Here is a 27,843-nt window from a genome sequence, read left to right as displayed (position 1 = left end):
CCAAAGGGCAACATATAATTTTCAGCAAATGTGATGATAGAGACAAATGTTGGACTGCAATTCTGCAACAGGTCAAAGATTGTAGAGGTGCTGCAGGAGATGGTTAGGGATTGGAGATGCATTATATAAAGCTGCATAAGGTCACTGCTAAGACAACCCCTCAACAAATCCATCATACCACATGTGCTCCCTATACCCCCTAAAGATTACTTGTGCCCAGGGGAGGACTGACCATTTGGAAACTCGAGCACTGCCCGAGGGCCCGGGGTCAGTAGGGGGCCCCATGAGATGCCACTGGTACCTTTTTCATAGGCTTTTTTTTTTGGGCAAGGACACAGGGGCCCCATGATCCCCTGTTACCCGGGGGCCCCATGGGTTGTCAGTCCGCCCCTGCTTGTGCCACAGCAAGATTCGCTTTAAAAGATCAGAGGGAAAAAAAAAAAACATAAAATGGGACAAGGGATGGACATCACAGAAAAAAGTTATATGGTGTAAATAAAAAGTCAAATCATTTAACTACTACAAGCGCCTAGGTAAGAAAAACATAGAACTGTCTGGAAGGGCTCAGAGAGTCACACACTTATGGGTTGATGAACTAAAACTGGAGAGTGTAAAATCTGGTGCAGCTATGTATTGTGGATCGCCTCCCCCAGGGTGCTTTCCATAATGTACAAGTATACCTGCAACTTAAAAAGAATGCATGCTCTGCGGCTGTCATTTTTTCCCTGTCATCACTACATGGAGAGTCATTGACCTGAAACAAGGATGCAGGATATGATTTCTGACTTTGCTGCCTGCATGCTTACTCTAGAAAAAAGATCAATGGCACTGGAACCTTAAGCAGAAGATTCATGATCATTTTATGATCCAGTTGTTGATACTGTTGTGTAGATGTAACACCTGTAGGTGGGTAGGCAGTCTCCACACACCACAGGGTCACCAGAGCCACCCTGGGTCATGTAGGCAAAAATCTGAACTTGAAATTGAAGCACCACTCCCAAAGCCATAGGCTATAGCCACGGTCTGTCTGCATAGCAAAGAGTAGCACAGAGCTCCATAAATTATGTCAGTGTGTCTAAAAAAAGTAATGAAAGGGGTGATGTCAGTCCCTGAAATGCATTGGATACCCAGTTAACATTTGGAATACATTTAATTCATTCAAACTCAAACCATTCTGTGTGGTGCTACAATTTCCAGATCGAAATGCATGCTTTCTCCAGGCCAGTAGGTAGTGAAACCAAGATCATTGAGACAATGCAGGTGCTCTCCCTCAAGTCAACAATGGCATTTTCCCACCAGTCCTGACAGGTTCACTTTAAATACTGGTATAAGCAGGCACCTCTACATACATGCTATTAGGGTCTATGAATAGAGATAAGCATGGAGGCTATCCATTAACTCCTTACTCTGCAAATTATAGCTGTCTAACCACCATGCAGACCATCAAGCTTCAATACCTTTAGCAATCTGTATATTTTTTCCAGGTCAGTGGCTCGCAAATTATTGAAGCCTGTGGGTCAGCATAATAGTCAGGCAACTATTAAACATGTATTGTGGCTATTTCCAAGCAGCAATAGCGTTACCATTACCTATTTCTGGGATGCAGTCCTGAGTATTGCATGTTTCTCTGTCTTCCGGTTTAAGTTCTGCTTCACATTTGTCACTGTGTGACATGTCATCTGCCAAGCAACGGACCTCACGAATCCGGAAACCACCTTCACATGATTTGGAGCACTAGAACAGTCAAAATCAGAAGAAACACATGATACCTGAGTTTCACAAAGCAAATCAAGCTGGTGTTATAATAGCATTTCACATGTTGAAGAAACTGCAGATTATTTCAATAGAATGTAACAACCTACCAAATGTACAAAATACAGTACATAAACCATGATGAAATGAAAGTGTTGTGCTTAAAGGCAACCAATATGGGATACAACAGCTGTTGTGGTTTTTTTAAAGGTGCAAGCTGGTGGTGAAAGAGTCATGTCCAGTTTGTGTGACCATGCAAAAGGAGCCATGTTTTGTTTCTGTAAAGCTGATTGAGATTGGAAAGCAAAACACAGTGGTGTGTGGTTAGGATGTTTGTTTTTCTGAAGGTGTGAAGAAAATCCATAGAAATCTCACTGTCTGCTTGTGTGATTGACTTGTGACAAAAATTCTGCCATTCACTGCAATAGGAATTATGTTCTAGAACAGGGGTCCTCAAACTTTTTAAACAGGGGGCCATGGCCTTTCACGGACCTTCACACTGTTGGAGGGCCGGACTATAATTTGAAACAAATCTGAACAAATTCCTATGCACACCACACATATTTTATTTGTAGTGCAAAAAACAGGAAAAAACAATACAATATTTAAAATGCACTGGATATTGTAAGGCACTGGACATCGCAATATATTGTACACTGTATGGCAAAGGACACTGCAAGGCACTGCACACTGGATACCACAATGTACTGTACTCTGCAATGCACTGGGCACAGCAATGCACCGTACACTGTAACACACTGGACACCACAGTGCACTTGTCTCTGTAACGCAGTGGACACCGCAATACACTGTACTCTGTAATGCAGTGGACACCACAATACACTGTACTCTAACACACTGGACACCACAATGCACTGTACTCTGTAACGCACTGGACACTCTAATACACTGTACACTGTAATGCATTGGACACTGCAATGCACTGAACTCTGTAACGTACTAGACACCACAATACACTGCACACTGTAACGCACTGGACACCGCAATGCACTGTACACTGTAACGCACTGTACTCTGATACAGTGGACACCACAATGCACTGTACTCTGATACACTGGACACCGCAATGCACTTTACACTAATACACTGAACACCGCAATGCACTGTACTTTGATACACTGGACACCACAATGCACTGTACCTGGGGCCTGGTGTGCTCTCCTCCTCTCCTGTTGCTCCTCTTACTGCAGCAGTTGAAATTCAGGGCTTCCAGGCTGCTGCTCGCTGGGTCTTTGTGGCCCAAGGACCCAGTAAACAGCCTAGTCTTTTTTTTCTCATCAGGCCAGATTATTGTATTTGGCGGGCCGCATCCGGCCCACAGGCCGTAGTTTGAGGACCTCTGTTCTAGAACATTTTTATAGCTGAAGGGATGTAGATGATGCACCTTTTCTTATACATCACTGTGATTGATCAGGTGTTTTATTATGAAGCCCAACCCTGCCATTAAGCAGCTACTTTAAAAAAGGATGTTGTAATATCCATTTTAACTTCGCCAAAACAGAGAAAGGTAAGATTATGCAATATAATCTGCCAAAAATTCTTGCAATGTATATACACTCACAGCCCACTTTATTAGGTATACCTGTTCAATTGCTTGATAACACAAATTGCTAATCAGCCAATCACATGGCAGCAACTAAATGCATTTAGGCATATAGACGTGGTGAAGACAACTTGCTGAAGTTCAAACTGAGCATCAGAAATGGGAAGAAAGGGGATTTAAATGACTTTGAACAGGGCATGGTTGTTGGTGCCAGACGGGCTGGTCTGAGTATTTAAAAGCTGCTGATCTACTGGGATTTTCATGTGCAACCATCTCTAGGGTTTACAGAGAATGGTCCAAAAAAAGGAAATATCCAGTGACTATCAGTTGTGTGGATGAAAATGCCTTGTTGATGTCAGAGGAGAATGGGCAGACTGGTGGCTGCGACATTCAGATGGTAGGGTCAGAATTTGGCATAAACAACATGAAAGCATGGATCCACCCTGCCTTGTATCAACGGTTCAGGATGATGGTGTAATGGTGTGAGGGATATTTTCCTTGCACTAGCAAGGTGTACCAAATAAAGTGGCCGGTGAGTGTAGGTTACCTGGAAGGAATTGTCTTCTAATCAACAAGAGTGCACTCTCACTTTAATAGCCTTGGCTATACACACATATGGCATTCAGTGCCTGAGCTGAACTTCTGGGTTGCATGGGGACACTAAAGATTCAGCCAACACACTACAGCTGTGCACATGTGAAAAAGTACTTCCTTACCTCACTCAGAGATTTGGAAGGAAAAAATCATCTTGATCACATTGTAATCTATAACTCAAATAGACTAAATTATACAAACCCAATCTGATGAACACTCAACCATAAACATAAAAGCATCAACACAGTTTATCAAACACTTAGCTGTTTACTTGTTTTTTAGTAGCTGTCTGTGAAAAAAAATAAACTTTAAGGGCCCTCTAAAGCATAAACAAGTTGCCATGAATAAATAAAGTATGAATAATCATTAACAGATACTGTATGTACGCAGGATTTCCATTCTTTCACAGACCTTGAGATATCCAGCGTGGTATGATTGTGGTATAGCGAAGAATGGTGTATTTAGTTTTATGTTACCAAGCAAAGCTCTGAAAGGCTGAGTGTCCTTCACTGAAAGTTAGTTTTCTAAAAGTAAAGTAACTGATGAATTTTTAAACATTAAGTTAAGAGATACAAAATATGATTTAACACCAATGCAATGGCTATATTTGTGGAATGGAACAATCCAATGAGAACATTATCATGATATACTATAACAAGCTAACCTAAAGTGGTTGTAAACTTGACACATAACAAGTGAACAAAGAATATCCTTCTACAGTGTGTTCTTGTCTCAAGTAAGAGCACTAAGTATCATTTCTGTCTGCTGCCTCATTCCTCTGCTATCAGCATGAATTACTTCTGACAAGTTTTCTTGGCACCAAAAGAAAAATGGTGACAATGAGGGACCTCCAGCAGCACACAGCCTGTACTTGACAGCCTAGTTCTGTTCCTGTGAGCTATGTGGAGGGAGGTGTGTCCTTTCTCACCAATCAGTTCTCACAGTTCTCCTCACTCAGCTCAGCACTTTGTAATTTCAGCTCTCTGCCCCTTTTTCTGAACTCTCAGATGCGCTTTATAAATTCAGTACCTTGAATGGATGCAGAGAAGAAAGGGCTGCAGATAAACAAGCATAACTTATGTAGGAGGATTTGTTTCATTTCTGTGTATCACCTGGGGTCAGTCACTTCACTGGGTATATTAAGGTAACATATACAGCTTTGTGAATGGATGCAGCCCTAACATAATATACCAACACATATTAAATTGAAAGCAACTTGATTAAGAGTGAACCAGATTGAGTACATGTTCTTAATTGTGCATGTTCTTAGGTTTGTCAAAGTACAAACCAAATCACTATTTTAATTGCCTTGTATAATGGCAGAATAGGATACCTATTTGCAACAGTTTCTTGAACTATTTTTTAAAATGGCCTATTTAAAAAGTAATAATTTAAATTATGGAAGATTTAATAGTTTTATTAGTTTAGGTCTTTTTTGCTATGACATAAAATATGTGGAATATAAACAATGGTAATGGCACCTCCATATTATCCAGTGAGGAAGCCCATCATGGTAATGAGCCAATTGGACTACAGTATATGGAAGCAAGGTCTAGCAGCAAGCTCAGACACTGCCATGGAAATCTTGAAATGATCAGCCATCTGGCCAGAGTAGAGGATTCTGAAAGGTGTTGCCAGTATGTGCAGGGACCTCTGAGTGCCTACACTTCATATCTTTCAGTAGATTTTAGTTTTCTTGAAGTGACAGGGTATCTTCAGAATAAGAAATAACCCAGTTTAAAATTAGCGATGCTAAATGAAAATAGTGGTGTACTGTATGACAACAAGCTGTGCAGTGGAATAACGTCCTTACAGGATGTCTCCAACTTACAAGCCGACCTCAATGCACTGTTTAATTGGGCAACTATGTGGCAAATGAGGTTTAATGTTGATAAATGTAAGGTTCTGCACTTGGGGGCTAAGAATATGCATGAATCATACATACTAGGGGGGGTACAACTGGGGGAATCGATGGTGGAGAAGGATCTGGGAGTTCTGGTAGATCACAAGCTTAATAATGGCATGCAATGCCAAGCTGCGGTTTCTAAAGCGAGCAAAATCCTCTCTTGTATTAAAAGAGGTATAGACTCCAGAGAGAAAGATATCATTCCCTTCCCCGGTACAAATCATTAGTAATACCTCATCTGGAATATGCAGTTCAATTTTGGGCACCAATTCACAAAAAGAACATTGAGGAACTGGAGAAAGTACAGAGAATGGCAACCAAACTGATAAGAGGCATGGAGGAGCTCAGCTATGATGAAAGATTAGAGAAACTGAATTTATTCTCTCTTGAGAAGAGGAGATATGACCAACATGTATACATACATCAGTGGTTCATATAGTGAGCTCAGTGTAGAGTTATTCACCCTGAGGTCATCACAGAGGACAAGGGGGCACTCCTCACGTCTGGAGGAAAAGAAATTTAATCTCCAAACACGGAAAGGTTTCTTCACAGTGAGAGCTGTGAAAATGTGGAATAGACTCCCTCAAGAGTTGCTTCTGGCCAACTCAGTGGATTGCTTTAAAAAAGGCCTGGATTCACAGAATATCACTGGATACTAACATTTATAGGTAAAGTTGATCCAGGGAATATCCGATTGCCTCTTGGGGGATCAGGTAGGAATATTTTCTCCTGCAGGAGAAAATTGGATCATGTTTTGCTGGTTTTTTTTGCCTTGCTCTGGATCAAGGATTATACCTTTTTTTTTTATGGTTGAACTGGATGGACTTTTGTCTTTTTTCAGCCAGACTAACTATGTAACTATGTATGCATATAACTCTATATATAAACTCACACAGTGTGCATATATTATATAGTACCGGAACATCTTCTTTTGACATTTGGTTGGTTTACCATTCACTGGGATTTTATTGGCAAGATGGTAACATCATCCCCCTGAAATACGGAAAGCTTCTTAAATGTCAACTTTGCATTGCAGGGAGGAGTCACGAACCATTCCTTTGGATTAGACAATTTGGGACCCTTGACATCTGCTCTGACAGTGTACATGCTAGTGATTGACAATGAATCTACATTGCTGGACAGCATGACTGATTTTGGATTCACATTGTGGCACTTTTTTTTGTTTTTAAGTAAAATTAAATAAATTACTCTATCAAAGGTTTGTTTGTTTTATTTGCTATTTACATATTCTTTGTGAACGAGTAACAAAGAGTACTATGTACCCCATACTTATTCATGTGGGGGAGTGGATATCTTGGAGACCCCTTATTTTAAAATATACATATGGATTCATATAAGACCCCCAAAAGACCCCCATATACATATACCTTGTTGATGGGGACAATGCCTTTGCTCCTATCAACATGGTACCCTTTTTGTCCCCCTTAAAAATCCACACCAGAAAATCTGGTATTGATTTTAGAGGGACCCTACATCATTTTTATGTGTGGGGGTCCCCCTTAAAATTTCACAGCAGACCCTTATCCAAGCATGCAGCCACGGTGCCACAAAGGAGGGGAAGCGTGTGTGCCTCCCCCTCCCACTCTGAAAGATACCAGGACACATGCCTTGCAAAAAATCTTTTTCCTAGAGAGGGGGCTGTTATGGATTCTTAATGGGGACTCAATGCAAGAAAAAAAAAAAAATTATGTGAGGTCCCCACCAAAAGCTATACTAGACCCGAATCCAGGCATTCAGCTTGGTTGGCCAGAACAGGAGTAGCACAGTGACGGTGTACCTTCTCCTCCTGAACCATGCCACACAAGGCCATATGTCCTCACTATTGGGGAAGGTACAATGTTTATGGGAACCCCATATCTCTGGCCTGATGGATGTCAGTCCCCCTGATATCCAACCCCATGTACATTCATATGAGATTTTTAGAACCCATTGCTACTCCTTCACAAAAAAAACTTAAAAACTAAATAAAACACACAAGCTGTTGAAATTTGGTCATAACTATATTTGGTGATTGATATCACCCAAACTATCACAAAGTAATACCACCACTAAATAATGACTTCTGGCTGCAGTAGGTGGAGATTTGCATGGTCAGGCAAACTGGCCAAATCTAACAATTTAGTTCACCTGTTTAGCAAACTGCCAGCAGCTCGGGTTCAGGTCGCACTCTTGTGGGTCATGTGATCACCATGTCAGCTCAGTGCTGATCAACAAAGCCATTCATCATGATGTCAGTATTCAACAAAATCATCGGCTCATACCTAATAGTGACAATTGCTGTATGTCTTTTTTTTTTTTAATAATAAGATAATTGTTAAGTAAAACTGAATAGGATCAGACGCAAAAACTCCTTTATGCGTAATATTAACCATGAAAAGCTATTCTAGTTTCAGAACAATAACTACAGTATATGGCCTAATGGCTGATTTGTCAGAGGACTCATCTTATTAGCCGAGTATATTGATTATCCTGTTATATTGTCTCAGAAATGTAATACATGGGGAATTTGTGAAAAAATATGCACGCTAAACTTCATTTTTTTTCTGACCAATGAGAGAACATCTACCACAAGTACTTGTTTATATATCTGGTTTACAATTATTACTTTAGACACCTACCGTACTCCATTCTGTGTAAAACCACTTTGCGCCACAGGATTTGAGGTGGCAAGACTGTTGATTTGGCGGTTTCTCCAAAAAGGAACATTCATGTGGCTTCACCACAGTGAACCCCTCTGCAGTCTTTCTAATACAAATGACATCTCTTTGTTGTGTTCCAGAGCCACATTCAACTGAGCACTGTACAGAAAGCAAACATAAAATATATTATATTATAAAACAGGTTAGGTTGCATTGTGCTAAATTGTAAGCCAAGCAACAAGACATGGATAGTAAGTGATACATTATTTAACCACTTGGCCTCCAGGGGATTTACCCCCCTTCCTGGCCAGGCCATTTTTTGCGATACAGCGCTGCATTACTTTAACTGACAATTGCGCGGTCATGCAATGCTGCACCCAAATGAAATTTGCATCCTTTTTTCCCACGAATTGAGCTTTCTCTCGGTGGTATTTGATTGCCCGTGCGTTTTTTATTTTTTGCGCTATAAACAAAAAAATACCGACAATTTTGGAAAAAAAAAAAAATATTTTTCACTTTTTGCTATAAAACATATCCAGTAAAAATTTTTAAAAAATCACATTTCATCATAAATTTAGGCCAAAATGTATTCTAATACATGTCTTTGCTAAAAAAAGTAATTGGTGTAAGTGAAAGTTATAACTGTTACAAATGTCGGTATATATACTCCGATTTAATTTTTTTTAATACTAGTAATGGTGGCGATCAGTGACTTATATTGGGACTGCGTCGGGCATTCTGACACTGGGGGGAACTGACTTGGTGTCACTGACATCCCCAGTGACACTAATACAGCGATCGGTGCTAATAAAAAGCACTGTCACTGTACTAATGGCACTGGGCAGGAAGGGGTTAACATCTGGGGCGATCAAACGGTTAACTGTGTGCTGTATGTGTTTTACTGTGTATGGCTCTGTATGTACATTCAGGAAGGATCCAGGTGTGATCCAAAAGGCGCATTGGCCCTTTGGGGTCGCCGACTTGAGGTGAGGGGCCATTACAGCCATTGAAGGATAATCCATCAATGTAGTGTGCACATACACTGCACGTGTTGCATGCCCTGGAGCTGTGAAGCACCTTAGTTGCATCTTTGCACCTTTATTGGACTTTTTCATTATTTTTTCACATATTGATTAATTGATTGTGTTCTTTTTTATATGCTTATTGTTTTGAGCACTTTGTCACGCAGTTGAATTATATCCCGCATTTGGGATTCACTGTATACACAGATAGGTGTATACACTTTTTAGCACCTTATTATATTGTTGCATCACTGTGCACATCTGATTTATCCCGTGTTAGGGATCTGTTCACTGTTTTCACGTCTAATATAAATCCTGTGAGGATCATATCACTGGTTTATTTATTTATTATTATTTATTTAGAGTTTATTTATGTGTATATGTAGCACTGCACCATATTATTGTTTATTTGCTATTTTCACCTATAGGTAAAGAATTGAGGTGCTAGCTGCTTAGTATCGGTTAGGTACATATTAAGCGCAGGGGGAACACTACTTTGTTTTAAAGAGAAAGCGCTATTTGTGATGCATAATTCTGGTTTTACGTTAAATATGAATGCCAAGAAGAACACAAAAAAAAAACATATATTCATCAATACAACCAGCCTAAAGTGTTACTAAACCCAGGACCCTGCATTCACTATATCTGGTCTCCCACAGTACACAGAACATGGGAGCGCAATTATTTTTGTAAATACAAACTGCTAAATACCTTTTCTCAGCAGTCTTGTGACTTCTATCGGTGTCTGGCTGAGAACTGCTTAATACTTGAGTTTTCATTCTTCTCTGACTGTCCTATATCATTCTCCTATGACTGTCCTATGAGGCTGCCTGACCTCTGACCCTCTGTCTGGACAGTACTGATTGGCCCTGTGCTGATCACATGTACCCTCCCAAAAAACAAAACAAAAATTCTCTAGCAATACACATCAAACTGAACAAGTGCAGAGTGCATCCTAGGGCTCAGCAGATGGACTGGGGACTGTGGAAGAAGGGGAGGATTAGAGAAAACAAGGTCAAACAGCCTTTTTACACAATGCAGAGGATTAACCCCTTAGGTTCCACAGTGAGTTTAACGAGCATGCTTTACTGCATATACAGATTAATTTTATTGTTGTGGGTTTAGTAACACTTTAAGCTTTTGTTATCACTTAAGCTAAGAAGACAGAAATACAAATGAGCTGCAACTGCTACCATGATTTTAAAGTTGCAGGTACTGGGGCTGTTTTTCCAATCCTAGCTTCACTACCAAGTGAATCCCTAGACATAAAAAACATACCAGAGACGTCTGGACTGTTGACCTGCTGGTTTCAGGTCAGTGAATAGCTGCAAACCAGAACTGTGGGTTGAACCAATATTCCTGAAGCACACACTTCGTAACAAAAACCTCCTAGTACATAAAATGTATCTCACATCTCTATTAGTCCTCCTGCATTTGAAGACACTCTTAATTAAAACAAATTGGAATATAATAATGTGATATTAAATGTGATTGCCATTGCTGCAAAATACTGAACAAAAGAAACTAATTGGTTAAAAATCATGCATAACCTATGGAAAGTTCTGGCTCAAAGATACGATAGAATAGATCAGTATAACATTTTGCAAGCATTCTGTTTCTGTGCCAGATGGATGTAGTAATAAAACTGTTCATTAGTAGCCACAGTGGAGCCAACTTAGTGGAATCTTGGCTTCAAGAACTCTACTCAGTTAGGTCAAGCCACAGTCCTACCAAGAAAACATAGTGTACCTTTCATGAATCTGGTTCTTTTCTGCATGCACTTCTACCTCTAGCAACAGCATATTTTATACTGGAATAAAAAGAAATCTTGAAGTACTAACAAGAGTTTCGATTTATCTTCTCAGTGTCGCCTTAGGGAAGCTGAGGCCTAGCCAAAATGCGTATTCTTCATCTGTCACCTAAATACTCCTGCTGCCCCTAAGCAAAATAAATTGAAGCCAAGGTTTCTCTTTTGTTTTGTTTTCAAATAAGACAATGTCACCCACATTCCAGACTGAAAATCCAGAAGGTAATATTTTTTTCTCAAGCATTTCTTCCACTTAACAAACAACTTTCAGATTTCTTTATTTTGTGAACTCGGGCTTATAAAACTCTTTGACAGCGGTATCTATTAATAAACGCTTTACTTCTCAGTATGGTAAATTGTGTTGAACAACTGAATATATTGACTTCCTTACAGGGAGAACCACTTTGTGAATCTTTACATTCATCTGGAAGTTAACTCTCTTCTACAATACTTCTATTTAGGATGGAGGTACTGTACTTGAGTACATTGCTAGGAAAATAAATGAGTGTGTTAAAGAAATATTGCTACAAAAGATAAATGAACCTGAACTCTGGTGCAGCATATAACCCAGCAGAATAGATAAAGCATCTGCATGTACTGTAGATGTGGCACAAAAGAAGCATTCATGTCTTTCTATGGAAACACAATAGGCTAGTCAAACTTTTAAGCACATAAGAGCCTATTTATTAAAGGCCAAGGTTCAATCTTTGAATACCTTGATTAAAAATTTTACAGCTACCAAAAAAGTAATGATTATGTAAAGGTATGACAAATATCCCAAAGTGGCCATGAAAAGGTGTTGAAATAAAAAAATATATACTAGCTGAGTGTTTTTAATTAATTTGGTTGCAAAAAAGCATTGCAGTTGCTCTATAAGAACCATTAACATGGATTTACAGCTAATGGTGGCTTTTCTTTTCGATTTCTTGAAGGGCAAGAATGACTAGCTGGAAGTGAACTCATCAAAAAGGTCTAAATAACATCCTGCTATGTGGAGCTTAAAGCCAAACTCCAGTAAAAATGTTATCTTAAAGCAGAACTCTGGGCAATAACATATTTACATGTCCTTGTTGCTGATTTCCTACCTTCACTGAATATGTCTTCCATGTTCTGGTTCACTCAGCAGTTACTCTGAAATGTTTGTTGCTCTGAAATGACCAGTGGCTGCTATGACTCCTATTCCCCCAGCCACTGGTCTTGGCACATCCCTTCTGTAGTTCTTTCTCCAGGAAGCAGTGACGTAACTCAGCCCCACTTGCAGAGACTCTCAGACACATTCAACATGCACAGGCCTAGTGTACCCGCCCACACTCACTACAATTCCCTGTGGTTGATGGGAACTGTATGTTTTCTTTTTTTATGCAGATCGAGAGGGGAGGATATGATTTAATCCCCGCTGTTACACCTCCTCCTTGGCACAACAGATGCTGTTATTGTTTGAATTACAGAGATGAGATCATGAAAATTCATTTAGACTTTTTTCCTAAGTGGTAAGGATTTTCAAAATGTTATTAACTGTTTAGTGTTTTGTGTAGAGGGGTGTACCAATGGGTGATTTTTTTGCCTATTTAAAGTCCAACTCCAGGCTACGTTTTTAAATTATTCCTTCAGAGGAAATAAAGAAAAGCTGCTCAGGCTGCTATACTAATCTTCCAGCTGGAGCTGTCCCTCACAGCACCCCTTATTCTCAAACAAACAAATGAACTTTAAGGAATAGACAAGAAGGGCATTAGCATTTATAAATACCTGCGTTCTTTTAATGAAACACTTAGGCCCCGTTCACAGTAGGCAAATTGAATCACAGGCAGAATTGGCACGTTTCTACCTGCGATTCCAAACTGTGGCAAAATGTGCAAGATGACTGGGTGTCATTGTTCTCAATGGCACCCCAAAATAGTGCAATTGTCACACTACAGAATCAAGTGGCAATTTTGGTAAAACGCACGTTTAAAAATCACACCAAGTTTGTTGCTCAAAAAAAAAAGCAGGATTTTTTTTGGGTAACAAAAGTACATAGGGAAGCTCATTGAAGTGAATGGACAACATGCAGAAAACTGTGTAAACTGAGCTTTGAAATCTGTAATCAGGAACACTTGTTCCTGCTACACAAAAACGGAACAGGGCTTTGCAGATATAGCGTATCTGCTAATAATATAATTAAAAAAACGTAGGATTTTTAACTTGCATGTGAAATCTTTTTTTTGGAGTACAGTACAGGACACATGATCTTTAGTCTTAACCATGCATTACATTCAGCCACCTTCAAGTAACTAGACACTGGTAAAGAAAAAGCTGCAGGGACGTTGTCTATATAAAAAGGATTTTACAGATGAGTCAAGAATTATATTTTCTTAACCGCACAGAATGTGACATTGGATCCTTAATCTTAAACATGGGACATATCAAAGCAGTCCTACTGAGTAGTGAAAAACACAGCAAACAAACACTAAAAGGGCCACATCCCAACAGGTCAAAAAAGTACTCAAAAGAATCCAGAAAGCAGCGTGTAGCTTCTTACACCAAACTGGAATCAGATGAGTCTTAAACATCCACCTGGCAAAAATAAATGTGTTGAAAAAAGCCCAGGCGGCAAACCTTGTAAATCTGAAAACCAGGTCCCTGATGCTGAAAAGCCCATGAAGCACTAATGGATCTGGTAGAGTGTGTCCTAAAAAGAAAGGGTTGGACCCTTATCCTTTAGAATATAGACTTGAATAATGACTTGTCTAATGTATCTAGTACTGGTGATATGAAAGGCAGGAAGCCCACTATGTAAACCTGCGGAAATTACATAGAGGGAATCCAGGGATAGCAGAAAGGTAGACTTTCACAGTGTGTACCACATCAAGAAAGTGGAAAGAAATCATCTTAGGATGCTTTGGAAGAGGACAACCCTAGCTGTTGCACCAGAAGAAAGCAGCTGCGCAATTTCAAGCCTCACCTTTTGCGGCAGACAATTGAAGATTGCCTAGAAGAAGGTATTGTATAATTCACTTTTTATATCTGGTGGCGTCCCTCCTAATCCATATGCAGGTGAGGCTTGAATTTTCTTAATTCAATCCTCACCTCCAGATTACAAGGCATGCTGCAGCAACAAAAAGAAAATAGGCCAGCCATGCCTGAAGAATGAGGCAGTTTCAAGCCTCACCTCTGCAGTGGATTAGGAAGGTCACCACTAAGAAGGAAGAAGAGCACATGGAAGAAGACCTTATTAAAGACCTGCTTCTTGGCTCACTTCTTCTTTCCCAGTGGTGCCCCTCCTAATCCACTATGGAAGAGAGGCTTAAAGTTCTAGGGGGTGTTTTTCAAAGTAAAATAAAGCACGGCCACATGGATGGATGGGGGAGTTCATTTTGAATACTAAAAATAAATTAAATAGCGTTTTTGGTTTGTGGTGCTCATGAGTGAGGAGGGAAGGAAAATGGACTACTCAGTTTCACTTGAGTGACAGCTCGGAGTCTGCTGGGGCTGCTGATATTACACCGAGATGGTGCCACCCAGCAGCAGCCTCAGGGCTTTAGGATTTGTACACAAGGGAGGTTTTACAGCTAAATAACATACCTAAAATATGTTAAATGCACGTCATTTTAGGGAAGATTATTGTTGAAACAAATCATTTGCGCAGTTTCAGTTAGCCAGGTAAACATGTTTACTTTAAAGTAGAAGAAGGTTTTTTCTTTTTTGGAAGTCTACATTTATTAATTACATTACATTCTATGACTTATTTTACAACCTCATCTTTATCCCAAATAAAGGAATACACAAAGATTTCAAAGCACAAGCAACAGCAGTTTCAGAATAAGAAATTAGTATTCTTACGGGGACTTAGTCTGTACTTTCCACTTGAGACAGTAAATACAAAGCCATCTAGAGGAGTGCATTCTTTGCTTTCAGTCAGACAGGAACTCAGCTGTGTACCGTAAAAGATTTACCTGACTCCAGGCTCCTGTAAACCACTCAACCTTGCCCTCGCATGGCCCGTTATCACAGGTCGTAGTTTCTGCTGGTTTGTTGTTTCCGCATCCTTCTAGCGGCAAACTGCTGATGTGGTTGGACATGCAGACTACTGACCGCGTCCTCACTCCTTCCCCACACTCTGCTGAGCACTGAAATGCAAAAAGGAAGCAATTATTTTGACCACCAGCATTTGTCTATGGGGAGCAGTAAAGCACATGCTGTTTAGCAGGACAGAGGATGATTAATGAACGAATAAGAATTGACTGAAAGACTCATGCAAAGCATTCGAAAGCAATGGTCACGATATACATAAAGTATACAAAAGAAAGTTTGTAGTTTGAATGACACCCTTCATCAGCTAACATGAAAAACATAACAAAGAGAAATATATACTTTATACTATATACTGAAGAAGAATGCATGTAATAATAAAAAAAAATCAAACAATGAATTTAATTACCAGACATATCTTACCCTATCACTCCATTCTGTAAGGAACCAACTTTTGGCACATGGTCCCATGTCACAATTTTCAATATCATTTGGCCGTAGCTTCATATTACATTCTTCATCGTCAACAACATCCCCAATGTTACTGACACATTTTACGTCACGTGTTTTCTGTCCCACTCCGCAGGGCACAGAACACTGCCAACAATACAATAAAAATGTAGTTGTATATTGAATTGAATGTGCATAAACAATATTCGCAAAAGGAAGACTTGGGTGGTTAAACAGTCATTCAAGCACATACCTGTAAAGCTTGTTGTTAAGTACATCACTGCCGTGACTAGTACTATAGCACCCTAGAACACTGTTTAGGGTATATCTCACTCCTTCAAATACCTTTCCAGGTATTTGAAGGAGTGTTCTGGACTATTTGTATATAATATAGTGTATGCACAAATGCCCTTGTGTCTAAAATGTTTTGGAAGAAGATAATAGGAATGAAAAGTGTTTTTTTTACACATTTTCACTTCTTGTGGTTAGAACTAAAAAGTAAAAATAAAAAAAAATCACATTTATATAAAATATTGCATATGAATAAATGGGTGTCTTTGAACCTAGCCAGTAGGTGGAGCTCTTGACTTTTTTTAAATTATTAGCATGATTACTTTTCATCTATGCTGAACGAAGCCCATTGTTTACAAAAGCAGCCTAAGTCATTCATCTTTAGATAACCCATATTGTTTCAGGAACTGTTTGTCATGTATTAAAAATTGTGCATAGTGTAAAACAGATACAAAAACATTTAATAACCTATAAAATTCAATAAATTCGAAACCCTTATAGTTTCCATACAATGGATAACAATCAGAAAAACACAGTCAAGTGTGTAGGCAACTGCATGTCTTTTGAGCGATCTAAGATTAACAGAAATACAGCATAATCTTCTGATTTACTCTAGGCTATTATTAATAATGACTTGAGTTGATGCCGAATAATATCTAAGTCAGAGGTTTAAAGATCCTCCATAACATTATACAGCATGAATAAGACTAATGGCAAGTACTTTCTATGTTAAACAGATAAACATGATGTGTTTTCCCTTGGCAGATAAAACATACATATTTGTAAAATTTTGCTCTAGGTGTACAATTTTTTTTTTCCGCAGCAGCTAGGGATTGATGGCTTAATGTTAGCCTACAGAGATGTGTTTTTCTAGAGAACCACAAATAAGTCTTAGAATGGGCCTACAAGTGGGTATGATACAAAAATATATACGAGAACGAATGTAAGACGTTTCACAATTCTTAGCCACAATTTACTTTTTGGAATTCTCTGCTGTATGATCTAACCCCGTCCATAGAATCATTACTGAACTTACAAATGTCAAAAACTAAGACATATTAAAAAGATTTTAGTGCTGCATAGTAAAGTTCAGTTAAAAAAAATAATAGGAAAAGTTTTTATTGTTGAGGTACCAGCAGATGCAAACTGTTAACAGAGCCATACTTAGAAGATGGCCTAGACCAGTGTTTCTCAACCTTTTTTCATTTAAGGCACCCTTTAAAATTGACAGCCTCGAGGCACCCCATTCTAAAAATTTTAAAAAACTATTCTAATAGTTTTACATAATGCATCCACACATGTAGGACACCCAATGTTAGAGGTAATTTATTCTTCCAAATCAAATACACTTTTGCACAATGGTATTGACTAGTATTGCAATGTTTATCATCTCCATCACTCAGCTAATGTGACTCCCAACACTGATGGTGAGGGGCAGGGGAGGGGCAAACAAGCATGCTGTTCTGATGACCAACATCCTCCTTATCAACTGATGATGTCATTGGTTGTTGGGATGCCGGAAGCTAGAAGGTCCTAATAGTGCACAATGAAAACCTGTGGCTTTGTGTAACTCAAAGGCAGTCTTGATCCACCTTTGGGTTGTATACATTTTTTGGCATTTTGCCAAAGCACCCCTGAAGAAACCTCAAGGCACTCCACTTTACTCTCAATTCCAACAACTTTTTACCATTACACATTCACACACATATACACGTATTTCCCCTCATTTTCTCATCTTTCTAGCTGTTATTTCTTATTACTCTATTACTATTTTTTGTCATTTTTATTCTGATTTACATACATACTTTCTTTTTTTCCTTTTTCCTTCTATTTTATTATCTTATTTCACATTTTTTATTTCTCTTTTCTCACCTCCCTCTTTCTCTTGCTCCTTTATCATTTTCTATTAATTCTTTTAATCATTCTCACCTGCACACACACTTGTTTTCATTGCTATATAGCTTCTGTGCTGTCTGTTCTCTCCTAGCCTCTCTGACCAAGCCCCCTACGGGTGGTGTGAAACACGTCAGAGGACGTGGCCAGAGTGACGGCTGAGGCCACTCACAACATAGCGTCTTTCTCTCTCTGATTCCTTGGGATCGGTATGAGCAGTGTCCATCTCCCTTTCTCTGCCTGGGCACTCTGTAACTTTGGGTCCCCACATTCACATGCACTAATTCCTTCATCATCTATAGTATATCATTCCTTTGTTCTCTTGTTAAAAGGCCACTCCACTGGTTTGTCATTTACAGTATTCTGCACATCTCAGTTCTATGGGATCAGAAAAGAAGATAGGAGAATAGATTGCATAGGAGACAAGACTCTTTGTTTCTCTCAGCTGTACCTCAAGTTACATGGACACAGAAACCCAAGCTCAAGCCACTTGTCAGTGATACAGAGAGTGCGAGAAAGAAGCACTTTAAAGTATAACTAAAGGCAAAACTTTTTTTTTTTTTAGTTTTGGATAAAGTGCAGCAGGATTAGAATACTTGTCAGACTTTATTGCTGTCTGTGTCCCTGTTAGGAAGATTTACCCTCTCTATTTATCCTGTTTACTGGTATCATTGAAAGTGAAAGTTAAGAAAATCCCAAATTTTGAGTTGTCCACAGAAAGGTAATAGAGGGCAAATCTTCCAATGAGGACACTAGTTCTGGTGACCTGGGAGTCCCCCAGAAATTCCCTAAATTTGCAGAGATTTCTTCTCACTTTCTGTTTGGTTATGGGACAGAAAGTGAAGGGAAATCTCTGCAATGGGACACAGATGGCAAAAAATAAAAAGTTTTGACAGGAGTTATAACCCTCCCTTTCTCTATCCAAAAATGAAAAAAAAAACAAGTTTTCCCTATAGTTCTACTTTAAGACACTCCAATGGACACAGAGGACAGCTCATCCAACAACTCTCAGGTCCTAGACAGAGTCTAAGTCCTAACATGTCCCATTAATTTCCTTGATCAGAATTTTCTTAGGACAGCCATAAATTGGAAAAGAGGAAATGTTCACATGAAACTGTTTATATTAAAAAAATAGAGTTAAAAAAACAATGAATAGAGCAAGTTGCAGTAGTACAGCATCACTACTATGCACCTGCAAAAGTTCCATAACATTATACATTTGCAATGCATTTGTTTTTTGGACGAAAATTTCATTTTTGGAGATTCGGATGTATCCAAATTTCTGAATGGACATAGAAATGAAGGGCAACAACTCTGAAAAAACATCCGTTTCAGTTGGAAGATGCCACATTTGCAAATTCAATAGAATGATACAGCTTGAATAGCTGGTTGTTAAGGAGTGGTTAGCCACTGCGTCCTTAACAATCATAAATTATCTTCTGTCAGTGGGATTCCAAACACTCGCCAAGCCGAATGACAGGTAAACATGGGGGCGGGGTCACCCAGTGATGTCACCGGATGACCCTGTCCCCATGTCTACCTGTCTTTCGGCGAAGGTCTTTCTACAGGAGCAGTCATGTTTGAGGGTCGGTGTGTTTTTTTATGCAGTTGGTGTTCATTGTCTAACGAATATATAAATTGAATTCCAAGAAAACTAAAAAAAAATCCAGAAAATTAACTGGATTGGCACAAATATGAAGAAACAAATCAACAAATGCAAGCGAAACTAAACAAAAATTTTCCAGCGTACACAGGTCAACATCACATCCATGTTGGTTCCACAATTAATTGCAGAAATTCTGTTTCACTTTTCTTCTTAGCTAGTGTACTGGGCCACACACTAAACAGCACCAGAGGCTTGAAACAGTTAGTGGTCACTGGTCAGTGTGGCCTCGTAACCATGTTGACCAATGAAAATCTCTTCTGAGCCTTTTTTTGGGGGGATGGCCTTGCAAGCGCTATGATGCTACATGGTCTCTGGGGCTAGTAGTGAAGTTGTCAAGTGTGTGGCCCATTACACTGGCTGGCATGGCCAGAGGGAGACGGCATTTTCAGCAGTTAAGTGCAGTGGGGTTTGGATGAGTGTGGAGGGAGGGGTTATGAGTTAGTTCACCTTTTCATTAATTCTGAAAAGGTGAACTTATCCTTTAAAATGTATGCACTTTAGAGGCAGAGGTAGAGATAAAGTATAACAAGTATTACCAGATTGATAGATTTTGAAACAGGATCTAATAAGCTCAAAGCACTTTGTATATGTGTCACTCATTACTTGATTTTATGCAGTTCATCTCTGCAAAGAAACAATATATGCATAAAAAAGTTTTGTGCCAGGCATAAGAGTAAAGTTAAATTAGAATCATTTTGGCAAAATTGGAAACAACCTTTTTTCAAATAAACAAATTAATTTCTTTGCTATGGTAATTTAAAGAGGATGTCTGTTTTCTTTTTTCTCAATTAGCCACTGCCTTGGGCCCCTATGTGTAGTTGCAAGGATGAATACATACATTTGAATTCCCTTAAAGACTAGATATACTATTTTACTGAAGAATCTAGATACCATATTTGAACAGCAGGTGGTGCTAGTATGGCTAAGCTTTAAAAATAACCGTTACTGCTCCTAAAGTAGAACTGTAGCCTCTGATCCAAAAAAAATGTGAAAGACCTTATTGTAAGAGCATCAGTTAGTGAATAGACTGTTTGTAAACACAGAGATAGGAAAGAGGATTGTGGCAGATTGAAAGTGAAGATAGGAGTTTTAGACCCCAAAGCACACATTTATCATATTGCAGCTTACAATTCGCAGATGTGGAGATTGCATTAATTTACTTTTTTAGGCTTTCTTTCCTTTCTTTTCACCTGGTAATCTGGCCAGTAAGCCTGTTGTTTATAAACAGAACAGGTTGTCCAGCAAAAGTAGCAGTTAAGGGTTGAGGCAAACCATTTATCACTGACAGGTGCTTACAATTATCAGCTTTTATTTATGTAAAATCTTTATCCTCAAAACAAAAAAAAAATATTGTGAATTATATAAATGTGAAAAAAGTGTGAGAACTGCGCTAATTGCGTGAAAAATAGATTAGATATGAATAAGTACACAAATAAATGGATAAATACAAAAATGCTGCTACATCCAAAATTATCAAACAAAACACATAAATGAGCACTCAAAAAAGTGATCCAGTAGCGCATAAATATATAAGTGAAAAATTGTGAACATAAAAAGTGAAAACTGAGTGTGTAGTCCAAAGAAAGTTCGAAAGCTACTTCTTATCCACCAAGCGATTCTTCCAAATCTTCAACCTAAATCACCACATGAGAAAAGAAAATGTTGCCCCCCCACTCTCATGGTTGGCTAAAGAGGCTATCAATATCTCCCAGTGGACTGATGGATCAATCAGTGCCAATATCAATCCTCTCCTCCAATCTTTATAATCGTCTATCCCAAAAAGGTCGACAATGATTTGTATAATAATGGAAATCCAAAATGGTGGCACTTAGGGTGACAGAGGAGTATCCCCTCCTCTAAATACTCCACACTAAAACCAAATGACCATGCACAATTTTTCACTTATATATTTATGCGCTATTGGATCACTTTTTTGAGTGCTCATTTATGTGTTTTGTTTAAAAAAAAAATTACTGTAACTACTTAAAGAATGTTAGCTGGAGTTTGGCTTAAATTTGTTACTGCATCTAAATCTGCTATCATGTTTGATACTACCCTTGACACAGATTAACAATGCCGCTGTCCAAATGTGTCTATGTTGCTCCTTCATCCACAGTGTAGGCACCCTACAACAGGAAGTGCACTACTGGCCAGATCACAGGTAAAAATAAAGATGGAAAAAACTTAAAAAAAAAAGTACCCAATGCAGCTACAGCATTTACAAATGGAAGAGCTGCAATATATTACATTTTTGGTTTGGGGTTTAATACCACTTTAAAGTGCCACTGACTATCAATGATGTTCAGATCTTTTAAAGGTGAGGAGTTTAAATGCTACTGACCACTGACTGTGGATTTATTTGAGAAGGGGTTAAGTGCCACTAATCACCAATGATTGTGCGTTCATTTTTTAAAGATAAAAAAATGAGAAGTAAATGTAAGCTAACCCAGTTGTTTGGTCTTTTTCTATTATTCAGTAAAAAAACAGAGGTTAAGAAACACCACCAAATGAAAGCTCTGTCTAAAAAATGATATAACATTTATTCTAGTAAAACTATCATAGCCATAACTGAAGATGGACTGGTAATGAAGGGTTATATACAAGCGAGCACCCAAGTGGTTAAGTATCAAACTACATGGACAAGGAAGGCAAAAGAAAATAGAAACATAATCACACAATATGAAGCAAATGTAAAGGAAAAAAGAAGCTTTCAATGCTTGCCCAGCAATTCATACTAGGTTATTTTCTTTTTTGTGCACAGCAAGAGAAAACAGTTATTGTAAGTGACATGCAGCGAGGGACAACCCATAGTCATATCCATGTCCTGTACAGAATACAAACATTGTGAGTCTTCTGAAGAAAGCAAATATCTACAGAAAATGACATTTAGGAAGCACAATGTATTGCAGGTATTATAAGATTGATCATTTACAGTAAACACAAAGCCTTGAATTTCTGATACAGGTTCAAGCAAACCTTTACCAAGAAAAAAGGAATGGCGCAAGAAAAATAGCATTTTTCTTTAGGTCCAGATACAGAAAGGACAATAGTAGCAGAAATAGTGGTGTCAGTGAAAATGCAAATAACATTGAAATCCACTTTAGGTATACCCTGGTACCCATGTAAGGGAAAGTATAGGAGATATCAGTTCTGGAAATCTTGGGTTAAATACTTCAAACTATCTGGCAAAGGGTTCACACACAGGAGTGTAAATATTATCCTAAACTAAACCCACTCCCATCCACATTGCAAGACATTTCTGGAGAGTGGGAGACTTCCATGTCTAGCTTAGAGACCATGCATGAAGTGAAGGGGAAAACCTTATACCCTCACCTTCTGATCATAGACAATTTTTTCTCACAGCTTTCAGGCCGCACAACTGTTGCCACCACACTATGTCTTGAAGTGGACTCTCCGAAAGGGGATGTCTGAGACTAAACCCCATTCTCTACAGCAGCCTTTTTCAACCAGGGTGCCCAGGCACCCTGGGGTACCTTGAGGTTTCTTCAGGGTGGCGCCTTGGCAAAATGCCTAAACATTGCTCACAAATTGTATACAAGCCAAAGGTGGATCAAACCTTCCCTTTACTTACACAAAGCCACAGGTTTTTCATTACCATTACGACCTTCTAGATGCTGGCATCCAACAACCAATGAGGTCATCAGTTGATAAGGAGGATGTCGGTCATTTCCACAGCATTCTGGTTTGACCCTCCCCTGCCTTTCTCCATCAGTGATGAGGTAACATTAGCTGAGTGATGGAGAAAAACTTAGAGGGAAGAGAAACACTGGAAGTGTGAAAATGTGTATTTGATTTGAAAGAATAAATCACCTCTAATTCTGGATGTCCCACATGTGTGGATGTTGATGCATTATGTAAAAGTATTAGAACAGTTTTTTACAAATTAGAATGGGGTGCCTCGAGGCTGTCCATAATTTTAAAAGGTGCCTTGAGACTGTACATAAATTTAATGGGTGCCTTGACTGAAAAAAAGTTGAGAAACACTGCTCTACAGACACAGACTGACTCTCATACCCTGATATCAATTCTCATCTCAGAACAAAGCGTCCAAAGTACTTAACCCTGTTTTCCAGCAAAAATTCTTTCTAAGATTTAAATAAAATAGAGGGGACACAATACATACGCATGCTGCTGCAGGCATTTTTTTATATAATAATTCTAACCATATTAACCAAAGAATATCTATACAAAACCAGTGTATTACCTTTGCAAAACTCAGAAAGGTTTTCTGTACCCGTGGCCTGTTCCACATATTGATAATATGAGCTTCATGTTATTTCACCATAATTTATGTATACTAAAGACAACTCAAATATATCTTCCTAACTATTCTCCTTTAGGTTGCTGTTATTGAGCCGTTGCTGGCCATTCTTCTTGCTCTTTGTTCAATTGCTTGGTAACACAATTTACTAATTGGCTAATCACATGGCAGCAAAATGCATTTAGGCATGTAGACGTGGTGAAGACGACTTGTTGAAATTCAAACTGAGCATGAGAATGGGGAAGAAAGGGGATTTAAGTAACTTTGAACATGGCATGGTTGTTGATGCCAGACAGCCTGGTTAGGGTTTACAGAGAATAGTCAGAAAAAGAGAAAATATCCAGTGATCGTCAGTTGTGTGGATAATAATGCCTTGTTGATGTCAGAGGAGAATGGGCAGACTGGTTGCTGTGACATTCAGATGGTAGGGTCAGAATTTGGCGTAAACAACATGAAAGCATGGATCCATCCTGCCTTGTATCAATGATTCAAGCTGGTGGTGGTGTAATGGGGTGGGGATAATTTTCTTGGCACTAGCAAGGTGTACCTAATAAAGTGGCTGGTGAGTGTATGTCCCACTAATATTTTTATTTATCATTTTACTTTTTCAGCCTTCATAGGCTCGTGTTTGTTACAATATTCCCATTGTCCTTAATTAACATTTTCTACAAATAAAATATTCATGCAACTGCTTTCACTATAAGCATGCTATCATTTCACAATTCTAAAGAGCTGAATCAGGATTAAAAGATTTGAGGTGATATCTCAAGCACTACTATAGGTTATGTGTTCAATAATATGACAGATACTCAGAACATTAGCTTTCTTTTCCCTAGTGTTTTCATATAATTTAGTCCAATATTATCACAAAATAACTCTAGCACAACAATAACCCTAAATGACACCAAACTTAAAGGGAAGCCTATACCGTGCCATATCTAACCGCACCCTCTGAAAATGATTAGTTTTCCTGCTCCCATGCTGATTCTATGGTTTCAGTAGTTTCTATGTCTGTGACTTGGATCAATTAAAATGATCAGTGGCTGCAACTTCTTTGTGACTTTTCTCATTTGCCTGTCTCAAAGTGTTGTAGCCAGGAGAAGTCAAGAAAATAGCATTTTCAGAAGGATCAATGGCACTGTCTCAACTTTTCTCAGTAAAGGTTAAAAATGAGAAGTTCACCTCTAAAATAAAATAACACATGCGCATTTTTTTGCAGATAAAAACATGTGTATTTGCCAATTTTTGTTTTAGGGCCTGGAAAGCATTGCACCAGCAACCAACCGATCGCTGGTGCCATGCAGGTTTCCTGAAGACTGTCAGTGTAATTTGTCTGCTCATACATCGTATGGTGAGGCAGTTTCACACTGAAAAAAAGAATCCATGAACTACAACAGAGCTCAAGAGCGCTGTGGTAGTTCACGGAGAACTACAAGCTGACATCTGCAAAGGATGTTGGCACTTGTAGTTGATTCCTTCACAGAATGCTGTGAATGAATGATGCGGGTGCCCCATATGGTTGCATTCTCTTTACAAAAAGTGACAACATGTACAGGGAACATCTCCCCTTACTACTGTCACACACAGTGCTTGGATGGCAGAGCCGCTGCAGGAGCGGGAACATGTTACATGTTCCACCCTAATAGGGGTGGAAAATGTAAGATGTTCCCAAAGGTGAACTTATCCTTTAAATCTGAATAATTTTGGTAATTGAATTTACATAAATTTATTAGGTATAAACTTGCATCTGCCTGGTGCCAGCGGTCATACGTAGGAAATAATACAATTTAAAATAGTTGCTCCCCTTACATCTGCCACTTACTGGTGTCCAGTCTGTCCTGATTTGCCATTCACTACAGATCTTCAGCTGGCAAGTGCTGGTGGTCTCTGGTTTTTCCAGATTCTGGCAGCGATGTGGTTGCACAGTATGGGTACGATTAGCATAGATGTGTCTGCACAGGATTTGACGGTGTTGCATTCCTAGGCCACAAGTCTTACTGCATTCAGACCACTCTCCTATGTCCCAGCTGGTAAAAAGAGAAGCACAATTAAAGCTAGTGCTAATGTGACAACAACTGTCAATCATACACAATAAATGGAGCATTATAACATTTTCATCCATATATTTGTGTGTGCATAACACCTTTACACGTCAATGTAGTACCTTGCAAATAGATACTATCACAATTCACTTTATTTTAAGTCATGGATCTCTCTCTCTCTCTCTCTCTCTCTCTCTCTCTCTCTCTCTCTCTATATATATATATATATATATATATATACAGTGGGGATCGAAAGTTTGGGCACCCCAGCTAAAAATTTGTATTAATGTGCATAAAGAAGCCAAGGAAAGATGGAAAAATCTCCAAAAGGCATCAAATTACAGATTAGACATTCTTATAATATGTCAACAAAAGTTAGATTTTATTTCCATCATTTACACTTTCAAAATAACAGGAAACAAAAAAATGGCGTCTGCAAAAGTTTGGGCACCCTGCAGAATTTATAGCATGCACTGCCCCCTTTGCCAAGCTGAGACCTGCCAGTGTCATGGATTGTTCTCAATCATCGTCTGGGAAGACCAGGTGATGTCAATCTCAAAGGTTTTAAATGCCCAGACTCATCTGACTTTGCCCCAACAATCAGCACCATGGGTTCTTCTAAGCAGTTGTCTAGAAAACTGAAACTGAAAATAGTTGACGCTCACAAAGCTGGAGAAGGCTATAAGAAGATAGCAAAGCGTTTTCAGATGTCAATATCCTCTGTTCGGAATGTAATTAAGAAATGGCAGTCATCAGGAACAGTGGAAGTTAAAGCAAGATCTGGAAGACCAAGAAAAATATCAGACAGAACAGCTCGCAGGATTGTGAGAAAAACAATTCAAAACCCACGTTTGACTGCACGATACCTCCAGAAAGATCTGGCAGACACTGGCGTTGTGGTACACTATTCCACTATAAAGAGATACTTGTACAAATATGGTCTTCATGGAAGAGTCATCAGAAGAAAACCTCTTCTACGTCCTCACCACAAAAATCATCGTTTGAACTTTGCAAATGAACATATAGACAAGCCTGATGCATTTTGGAAACAAGTTCTGTGGACTGATGAGGTTACAATTGAACTTTTTGGCCAGAATGAGCAAAGGTACGTTTGGAGAAGAAGGGGCACAGAATTTAATGAAAAGAACCTCTGTCCAACTGTTAAGCATGGGGTTGGATCAATCATGCTTTGGGGTTGTGTTGCAACCAGTGGCACAGGTACCATCTCACGAGTAGAAGGAAAAATGGATTCAATAAAATTTCAGCAAATTTTGGATGGTAACTTGATGCCATCTGTGAAAAAGCTGAAGTTAAAGAGAGGATGGCTTCTACAAATGGATAATGATCCTAAACACACTACGAAATCCATGGGGGATTACATCAAGAGGCGTAAACTGAAGGTTTTGCCATGGCCTTCACAATCTCCTGACCTCAACATAATTGAAAATCTATGGATAGACCTTAAAAGAGCAGTGCGTGACAGACAGCCCAGAAATCTCAAAGAACTGGAAGACTTTTGTAAGGAAGAATGGGCAAAGATACCTCAAACAAGAATTGAAAGACTCTTGGCTGGCTACAAAAAGCGTTTATAAGCTGTGATACTTGCCAAAGGGGGCAGTACAAGATATTAACTCTGCAGGGTGCCCAAACTTTTGCAGACGCCATTTTTTTGTTTTCTGTTATTTTGAAAGTGTAAATGATGGAAATAAAATCTAACTTTTGTTGACATATTATAAGAATGTCTAATCTGTAATTTGATGCCTTTTGGAGATTTTTCCATCTTTCCTTGGCTTCTTTATGCACATTAATACAAATTTTTAGCTGGGGTGCCCAAACTTTCGATCCCCACTGTATATATATTCTCTCTCTCTCTCTCTATTTATATATATATATATATATATATATA

The 27,843-nt window shown here is 38.8% G+C and overlaps 1 protein-coding gene across 2 annotated transcripts in view; it reads right to left on the bottom strand.

Annotated features, from left to right (window-relative positions):
* The window catches only part of THSD4 (thrombospondin type 1 domain containing 4), an 871,621-nt gene that overhangs the window by 991 nt on the left and 842,787 nt on the right, over positions 1–27,843 (bottom strand). For both annotated transcript variants that reach the window (XM_089652473.1, XM_089652474.1), the window contains 5 exons: positions 25,718–25,922; positions 15,737–15,910; positions 15,238–15,411; positions 8,456–8,635; positions 1,590–1,734 (listed from right to left, as the gene is read on the bottom strand). In XM_089652473.1, the coding sequence (XP_089508599.1) occupies positions 1,590–1,734; positions 8,456–8,635; positions 15,238–15,411; positions 15,737–15,910; positions 25,718–25,922 (878 nt within the window). The remainder of the gene's footprint in view (positions 1–1,589; positions 1,735–8,455; positions 8,636–15,237; positions 15,412–15,736; positions 15,911–25,717; positions 25,923–27,843) is intronic.

The sequence above is a fragment of the Staurois parvus genome, unplaced genomic scaffold, assembly GCF_062004578.1.
Source record: "Staurois parvus isolate SC_StPar_1 unplaced genomic scaffold, SC_StPar_1.0 ptg000682l, whole genome shotgun sequence".
NCBI lineage: Eukaryota > Metazoa > Chordata > Amphibia > Anura > Ranidae > Staurois > Staurois parvus.
Note: the sequence above shows the minus strand (reverse complement) of the source record. Positions and strands in the feature narration are given on the sequence as shown.